The 9,562-nt window shown below is 47.1% G+C and overlaps 1 protein-coding gene and 1 long non-coding RNA gene across 3 annotated transcripts in view; both read left to right on the top strand.

Annotated features, from left to right (window-relative positions):
- Window positions 1-9,562, top strand: part of LOC111960836 (retinoic acid receptor RXR-alpha-A) — a 177,398-nt gene that overhangs the window by 130,980 nt on the left and 36,856 nt on the right. The window contains exons 4-5 of the mRNA XM_070443263.1: window positions 6,482-6,728; window positions 7,623-7,907. Coding sequence (XP_070299364.1) covers window positions 6,482-6,728; window positions 7,623-7,907 — 532 coding nt within the window. The remainder of the gene's footprint in view (window positions 1-6,481; window positions 6,729-7,622; window positions 7,908-9,562) is intronic.
- Window positions 8,487-9,562, top strand: part of LOC139026649 (uncharacterized) — an 8,266-nt gene continuing 7,190 nt past the window's right edge. Inside the window, exon 1 of one of the 2 annotated variants that reach the window (XR_011478510.1) lies at window positions 8,487-9,523. This is a non-coding gene — a long non-coding RNA (uncharacterized lncRNA). Of the gene's footprint in view, window positions 9,554-9,562 lie in introns of both variants that reach the window. The other variant, XR_011478513.1, reaches the window with a different exon arrangement.

Raw genomic sequence — 9,562 nt, 5'->3', positions numbered from 1 at the left:
TATCGGGGGAAGTTATTCAGTGTTACGCTCCCCATCTGCCACATTTTTTTTTTTTTTTTTCCCTCATATCAACAGGATGTGAAGGAGATGTGTCACGTCTGACACATAGTGCTTATGTGTTTTGCTTGTTTTAGTGTTGGGTGCAGGAGCGTGAGTGGGTGGCTGATTCTATGTTGTGTGTCCTAGTTTGTCTGTTTCTGTGTTCAGCCTAATAATGGTTCTCAATCAGAGGCAGCTGTCAATCTGTTTGTCGTCGCTAGATTGAGATTCATAATCATATGGTGGCTTGTTTTGTGTTGGAGGAATTTTGTGGGATGGGTGTGTTGTCCTGTGTCAGTGTTTTTAGGTGCGCCGACAAAGCGGTACTGTTAGCGCGGTTGTTCTTTTTTGTATTTATGTATATGTGTTATTGTTTATCGTAGTAGTCATTAAATTATGATGTGGAATACCTTAGCCAGCGAGCTGGCACATTGCGTTAATTGATTGCTCGTGAACAAGCGGCACCGATCCAATGGCGCCGTCTGATGCTTGGCCCCTGCCTGCACCAAGGCGGCCTGTCTGAGCTGCCTGGCCCTGCGCCCAGAGGGGGGGCGGCCGTCTGAGGACCGTTTCCTGCTCACGCGCATGCCGTCGAGCGTCTAGCCCAGACCGGCCGTCATGAAGCCATCCGTCTGCGCCCGTAGCTCGGCATCATGTCCATCTTCGAGCCATCGGCAGATTACTGGCGCCAGCGCCAGGTGCATTAGAAGCCGCGCCGGCGTGCTGTCCACGGATGTGCCATTGACTGAGCTCCGTCACGTCAGTCAGGATCCGCTAGAGCCGCGCAAGCCAGTCTGGAGCTGCCAGGCCAGCCGTCCTCCAAGCCAGTCAGTCAGAGCTGCCAGAGCGCTCAGCCAGTCAGGACTGCGGATGCCGAGCCGGCCAGCCAGTCAGGTGACCTGCCAGAGGCACGCCAGCCAGTCATAGAGCCGCGCAGCTCAGTCTATGAGCCGCCAGCATTTGCATGAGCTGCCCTGGCCAGTCAATTAGGCTGCCTCAGTCATGAGCTGGCCCTCGCAGTCATGAGCTTTCTTCCAGTCATGACTTCTCACGTCTTGAGCCCTCCAGTCGAGCTGCATTTGCAGCTCGGCAGCATGCGCACTTCCAGTCATGACTACTATTCCAGTGCTGCCCGCTCCCACATGTGAGCTGCCTCCAGTCATGCAGCTGCCTCCAGTCATGAGCTGCCACTCAGCGTTCAGCGTCACTGGCGCAGCCAGCTCTCAGCCGACATCGCATTAGTCGACGACATGTCCAGCCTGCCATCTCTTCGGAGTCCTCGCGAGCTCCATGTATCCGATGTCGAGGCACCTTCAGTCCGAGCTACCGTCTCTGTCGCGAGCTAGCCCTCTGTCCTGAGCTACCTCTCTGTCCTGAGGCTAGTCCTCTCTGTCCTGAGCTGTCTGCCTCTATCTAGTGGGCCGACGCTTGGTGAGGATTCCTAGGTCACGGTCGGGGGGGCGAGGTCGCCACTCAAGGACGCTAAGGAGGGGACAAAGACAATGGTGGGTGGTGTCCTCGTCCTGCGTCCGGCCGAATTGCCGTCCCACCTCCGCGGACAGATGCCCACCCAGACCCTCCCCTTGAGTTTTAGGGGGTGTGTTCGGTGATCGTCTGCACCTCAGGAGGGGGGTACTGTCCACGTCCTGACCATAGGCTTATGTGTTTTGCTTGTTTTAGTGTTGGTCAGGCACGTGAGCTGGGTGGGCATTCTATTGGTTGTGTTCTAGTTTGTCTGTTTTGTGTTCAGTCCTAATATGGTTCTCATCAGAGGGCGCTGTCAAGCGTTGTCTCTGATTGAGAATCATATATAGTGTGTGCTTGTGTTTTGTGTTGGGATTTTGTGGTGCTGGTTGTTTCCTGTGTCAGTGTTTGTGCCACACGGGACTGTTACGGTTAGTTTGTTCTTTTTGTTATTTTGTATAGTGTATTGTTTTCGGTATTAATAATGGAAACTTACCACGTCTGCACATTGGTCTCCGATCCTTCTCAGCCTCTGCATCTCTGTCTCGAGGCCTACTCCGGTCAGGACTCGCAAGAGGCTTGAAGGCAAGACTTAGACTGCCGTTACAAGATGGTTAATATCAGACAGCAACTCTGCTTCGGTCAATGACTTGACAACACTGTTCATCGGACGGACTGAGTCTTTCTACATCTGTTTCTATCAGTGACATGAACTGTCAATGTCTGAACATAGTTTCATGAACGTCGTAGAGAGGAGACCAAGGCCCAGGTGATTATAATACATACTTCTTTTAATAAAGAAATATACTGAACAAACTAAATACAAAACAACAAAAACGAACATGACGCGCTATAACACTGAGTGCAGACATGCAACATCACATAGACAATAACCCACAAACCAAACTGGAAAATGGCAACCTAAATAGGATCCCAATCAGAGACAACGATAAACAGCTGCCTCCGATTGGGAACCAGTCTAGGCCACCATAGACCTACATATGCCTAGACTACAACACACACACCTAGTCATAAAAAAAACCCTAGACAATACAAACAATCATATCCACCTCGTCACACCCTGACCTGACCAAAATAATACGAAAACATAGAATACTAAGGTCAGGGCGTGACAATAGTACGTACAGTACACTTATAGTCACCATTTTCACCCTCTGTTATTGGCAAACAGTATCTAATCAAGTTCAAGAAATTGAGGTTGTGTGTGTGTGAAGTGTGTGTTAAATGTCTGTTCATGACCACCTCTATGTACTGGACATCAGCTGGTATTACCACGGTAATATCATTACTTTCCACACACTTTATATTACTTCTTTTGTTGTTGGCTGTAGAATCTCTAGAGCTCTTGAATGTTTCCATGAAAATAATTAGCACATTCAGCTCCTTTCATTTTCAGTTTTCCCAAAGTTAATTATTTGTACGGTTTGGGTTTTATATTGGGTCATTTAGCATCATGGTTTTACAGCATGAAAGATACATGGCTTCTAAGAATGACATGTTTCCATGCTGCTAATGGTTGCTATCCAGTCATTACTGTATGGTGTGGGATGCCAAAGTCATAGCGTCAATTTAGCTAAGTGCCCTTAGTAACTGTAGAACTCCAGTGATAACAGCAGAGTTGTGCTGATTAGTGTCTCGTAGCGGCTCCCTGGCGAGGCTACACGGTGCGAGACATCACAATATCAAGAGCTGTTTCACAGCAGAGCTAAGTGCACTTTTTCCTGATCTAACTTATTGCACTTTCTCTTGCTAAAACAAACATTGGCTCTTTATTCTGCTGCACTGCTACATTTTGCATTAGAGTTATGCTAGCTTACTGACAGTTGGAGGCCTGAGGGGCATGAATTAAAGCAGCTCCTGTGGGTTAGTGGTGCAGGATCCAGCAGCGACAGGTTTTAGATCTGAAACACAGGCAGTCTGCTACTGGACTACTGCCAGCTGTAGTTAGCATTAAACCTCCCAGTCAGCTTATCTGCATGGATACATACTCAGCCATAGCCATTTCTCTTTGCTGTTGGACTCAAAACGGAGTTCTGCTCTCCTATACCAGATCTCAACATTCATCATTCTCTTGCTGATGCAGCAGAGCTGGTTGATGATGTTCAGTAACCACACTTCCTCACATTTCTGTTTCCATTTCTATGTAATCTGATGAAGTGTGCGTACGTTTCGGACATTCTGAGTGTTCAGGGGTGGCAGAGTGGCGTTGTGACCTGTCTGTGGTTTGTTTGTGTGTGTTGATGTTCGAGCTGAACTCCCCGATGAACTCGCAGCGCAGCTCGGAGGACATCAAGCCCCGCTGGGTCCTCCAACGGGGTGATGAAGTGCTGGCCCGCCCAGCCTCACAAGGTGCATGTGCCCCTCTCCCTCACCAAACACATCTGTGCCATCTGCGGGGACGCGCGTCGTCAGGCGTCGGTGCCCTAAGGTTACATATACAACACATAACCAAAACACCACACACAAACCGCTGACACGTCATCTGTGGAGACAGCCACACCGACCATGGTCATCACCATTTCACCTGAGTCCCTACCACACACCACACACACACACACACACACACACACACACACACACACAACCACAACACACACCCACACACACACACACACACACACACACACACACACACACACACACATCACACATCACACCACACACACACACACACACAAGCACACAACAAACACGTCACCAACACATCAATCACAACATCATACAACTTTACACACGCACACACAAACACACACAGCACACACACACCACACCACACACACACACACACCACACACACACACACACCACACACACACACACACACACACACACACACACACACACACACACCCCAACACCATCTCATCACAAACCAGTCACAGCCTCACTGAAAGGCTCACTAATACAGCCATATATACTGTACTTACTTAAGCTTAATCGGCATAGCGTGTCACGTCCTGACCATAGTGCTTATGTGTTTTGCTTGTTTTAGTGTTGGTCAGGACGTGAGCTGGGTGGGCATTCTATGTTGTGTGTCTAGTTTGTCTGTTTCTGTGTTCRGCCTAATATGGTTCTCAATCAGAGGCAGCTGTCAAKYGTTGTCCCTGATTGAGAATCATATATAGGTGGCTTGTTTTGTGTTGGGATTTTGTGGGTGGTTGTTTCCTGTGTCAGTGTTTGTGCCACACGGGACTGTTACGGTTAGTTCTTTTTGTTATTTTGTATAGTGTATTGTTTTCGTGTGTATTAAATAATGGAAACTTACCACGCTGCACATTGGTCCTCCGATCCTTCTCGCCTCTCCTCGTCCGAGGAGGAGGACGACTTAGACTGCCGTTACAAGATGGTTAATATCAGACAGAACTCTGCTCGGTCAATGATCTTCAGAAACACTGTTCATCAGGACAGAACTGTCAATGTCTGAACATAGTTGTCATGAACGTCGTAGAGAGGAGACCAAGGCCCAGCGTGATTATAATACATACTTCTTTTAATAAAGAAATATACTGAACAAACTAATACAAAACAACAAAACGAACATGACCGCTATAAACACTGAGTGCAGACATGCAACATCACATAGACAATAACCCACAAACCAAACTGGAAAATGGCAACCTAAATAGGATCCCCAATCAGAGACAACGATAAACAGCTGCCTCCGATTGGGAACCAGTCTAGGCCACCATAGACCTACATATGCCTAGACTACACACACACACACCTAGTCATACAAAAACCCTAGACAATACAAAACAATCATATCCACCCTCGTCACACCCTGACCTGACCAAAATAATACAGAAAACATAGAATACTAAGGTCAGGGCGTGACAATAGTAACGTACAGTACACTTATAGTCACCATTTTCACCCCTCTGTTATTGGCCAAACAGTATCTAATCAAGTTCAAGAAATTGAGGATATGTGTGTGTGTGAAGTGTGTGTTAAATGTCTGTTCATGACCACTCTATGTACTGGTACATCACTTGGTAATACCACGGTAATATCATTACTTCCACACACTTTATATTACTCTTTTTGTTGTTGGCTGTAGAATCTCTAGAGCTCTTGAATGTTTCCATGAAAATAATTAGCACATTCAGCTCCTTTCATTTTCAGTTTTCCCAAAGTTAATTATTTGTACGTTTGGGGTTTATTTGGGTCATTTTAGCATCATGGTTTTACAGCATCGAAAGATACATGGCTTCTAAGAATGACATGTTTCCATTGCTGTACTAATGGTTGGCTATCCAGTCATTACTGTTGTGGGGTAATTTAGCTAAAGCATGCCCTTAGTAACTGTAGGAACTCCAGTGATAACAGCAGAGTTGTGCTGATTAGTGTCTCGTAGCGCTCCCTGCGAGGCTACACGGTGCGAGACATCAACAATATCAGAGCTGTTTCACAGCAGAGCTAAGTGCACTTTTTCCTGATCTAACTTATTGCACTTTCTCTTGCTAAAACAAACATTGGCTCTTTATTCTGCTGCACTGCTACATTTTGCATTAGAGTTATGCTAGCTCTGAGCAGTTGGAGGCCTGAGGGGCATGAATTAAAGCACTCCTGTGGGTTAGTGGTGCAGGATCCAGCAGCGACAGGTTTTAGATCTGAAACACAGGCAGTCTGCTACTGGAACTACTGCCCAGCTGTAGTTAGCATTAAACCTCCCAGTCAGCTTATCTGCATGGATACATACTCAGCCATAGCCATTTCTCTTTGCTGTTGGACTCAAAACGGAGTTCTGCTCTCCCTATACCAGATCTCACATTCATCATTCTCTTGCTGATCAGCAGAGCTGGTTGATGATGTTCAGTAACCACACTTCCTCACATTTCTGTTTCCATTTCTATGTAATCTGATGAAGTGTGCGTACGTTTCGGACATTCTGAGTGTCAGGGGTCGGAGTGGCGTTGTGACCTGTCTGTGGTTGTGTTTGTGTGTGTTGATGTTCCAGCTGAACTCCCCGATGAACTCGGTCAGCAGCTCGGAGGACATCAAGCCCCCGCTGGGTCTCAACGGGGTGATGAAGGTGCCCGCCCAGCCCTCACAAGGGTGCATGCCCCTCTCCCTCACCAAACACATCTGTGCCATCTGCGGGGACCGCTCGTCAGGTCGGTGCCCTAAGGTTACATATACACACATACCCAAACACACACACAAACCGCTGACACGTCATCTGTGGAGACAGCCACACCACCATGGTCATCACCATTTCACCTGAGTCCCTACACACACACACACACACACACACAACACACACACACACACACACACACACACACACAACACACAACACACACACACACACACACACACACACACACCACACACACACACACACACACACACACACACACCACACACATGCACAATATACACACCAACACATATATACACACACACACACACGTCACTTATACACACACGCACACAACACACATATACACACACACCACACACACACACACACACACACACACCACACACACACACACACACACACACACACACACACACACACACACAACACACACACACACACACACACACACACACCACACACCCCTCTCATCACAAACAGTCACAGCCTCACTGAAAGGCCTCACTAATACACCATATATACTGTACTTACTTAACCCAGCGAAGAGGAAGTATAAGGTGTGTCTATGACAGTGGAGGCTGCTGAGGGGAGGAAGGCTCATAATAATGGATGTGAAATGGCTGAATAGAGTGAATGGAATGGTACTGACAACCAGGTGTTTGAACCCATTCCATTCACTCCATTCCGGCCCATTATTATTAGCCGTCTCCCCTCAGCAGCCTCCACTGGTCTACCAGGAATGAAAGTGTCTGGTGTGTGCAGCATCAGAGATAGGAAGTTACTGAGTGTTACTCCACTGCACTTTCCCTCATATCAGACAGATGTGAAGGAGATGGTTAATATCAACAGAATCTCTGCTTGGTCAATGATCTTCCAGAAACACTGTTCATCTGGACAGAACTGTCAATGTCTGAACATAGTAACGTACAGTACACTTATAGTCACCATTTTCACCCCACTGTTATTGGCCAAACAGTATCTAATCAAGTTCAATAAATTGAGGATATATGTGTGTGTGAAGTGTGTGTTAAATGTCTGTTCATGGCCACTCTTGTACTTTTAAAAATGAAACTCAGTGAAGATGGCCTGTCTGTCCCCAGGTACACTATGGAGTGTACAGCTTGTGAGGGCTGTAAAGGCTTCTTCAAGAGGACAGTGAGGAAGGACCTGACCTACACCTGCCGAGACAACAAGGACTGTCTGATCGACAAGCGCCAGCGCAACCGCTGCCAGTACTGTCGCTACCAGAAGTGTCTGGCCTGTGGAATGAAGAGAGAAGGTACAGCACATGCCGTTGAGGATAAAGGCCCATTTCACCTCTCTCTCTATCTATCTTTGTCTCTCTCTATCCATCTTTATCTCTCTCTATCTCTCTCTCTCTCTCTCACACACACACACATGCACACACCAAGAACCCTCTGTGTCAGTCTTGTCAGAGTTAATCGTTTAGCTCCTCATGTAGAGATCTTGGAGTGTGTTGAGATCACTTGTGTGATAATGAGAGCTCCACTCATCCGCCTCTTTATTACTACTGAATGAGGAGCACTAGTTGCAGAGGACTCAGAATTACTGACTTCCTCAGAGGCGCTCAGCATTGAAATGAGATGCTAATGGAAGTCTTAATTACTGGTTATTCAGATCAGGGCTGGTTCATTGACACGACTTTAGCTTCAGAATGTTTCAGTGATTGTTAGCATTCATAGGCAGACCTATTCATGATTTCCGATTCCCCTTGAAGAACAGTGATTTACCACGAGGGAGGTAGGGAATAAATGGGGGGGGGGGGGGGCAGGGAGAGCGGAGGGAGAGAGAGATGAGGGCAGAGAGACGAGAGAGGAAGAGGAAAGAGAGAGTGGAGAGAGAGAGAGAGAGCACAAGCTGTTGCCCTCAAAAGAGGTAGTTTTAGTACTTCGTAAGAGAGGAGGATATTAGTACTCTTAGCACAGTTCTCCATCAGAGCAGTGGCATCACTATCTACAGTGAAGGATTGTTCTGCAATACTATTTTAACTCAGTCACAAAATATTCTGGCTTTAGAGATACAATGTGGTATTCCAGGTATTTAGGGACATAATCGGAAGCACACAGTCCAGTTTCATATCAGAAATCACTTTATGTTATACTAGGATCAGCTTTCCCTATTCTGAACATTAACCACCGCACCAGGCAAAAACAATACAAAACAGATCCTAGACCAGCATGAACAGAAAGCTATCACACATCATTAGCCTTTAGCCCGGTGTTTAGTTGTTCAGCCCCACCCATAACCAATGAGTATCAGACGCAGAACAAAACGAAAGCAGAGGAAAAGAGAAAACAAGAGAGTCTAGGATAAGTACATTCTGAGAGCTTTTCTTTCCCGGGCCAATTTGTCTTGACCTCAACATGCACCCCTCCCCCCTCATTATCCCTCCCTCCCCTATTCACTCTTATTTATATCATCATGGGGCTCAACCTCTGTTCAAGGATATGATCATTTACTGCCTTTCACATCACTGTGCTGCCTAAGCCCCCCTGTACCCTGAGGAAGGGGGAGAGCAAGGCAGTGGCAGTCCAGAAGGCTGAGCGAATCCACAGAAAAAATGGATTAAATGAATTGATGCTCTCCCAGTCAGAGGAAGGGAGAAATAAAGCATTATTTCAGCCCTCCTCACCTCTCTCTGACTCCAGCACAACTATTCTACCCTTGGGCTGACTTCCACCGCCAGACAGCAGTTCCTCTAAAACTGGGCCCCTCGCCCCCCCCTCATCGTCCCCTCCTCCTCTCCCCGTTCTCCCCTTCCCAGAACCCCCACCCCTGTGATTCAGCATTTGGAATAGAAACAGAAGGAAAAAGAAGAAAAGAGAATATGAAGTGTCTTGGTCTGTGTGTAGATGTGTGGATGTGTGTGTCTAGGTGTGTAGATGTGTGGATGTGTGTGTCTAGGTGTGTAGA

This window comes from Salvelinus sp. IW2-2015, linkage group LG4q.1:29 (assembly GCF_002910315.2).
Source record: "Salvelinus sp. IW2-2015 linkage group LG4q.1:29, ASM291031v2, whole genome shotgun sequence".
Taxonomy (NCBI): domain Eukaryota; kingdom Metazoa; phylum Chordata; class Actinopteri; order Salmoniformes; family Salmonidae; genus Salvelinus; species Salvelinus sp. IW2-2015.
The sequence above is the reverse complement of the archived record's forward strand: the minus strand, read 5'-3'. Positions and strand labels throughout refer to the sequence as shown.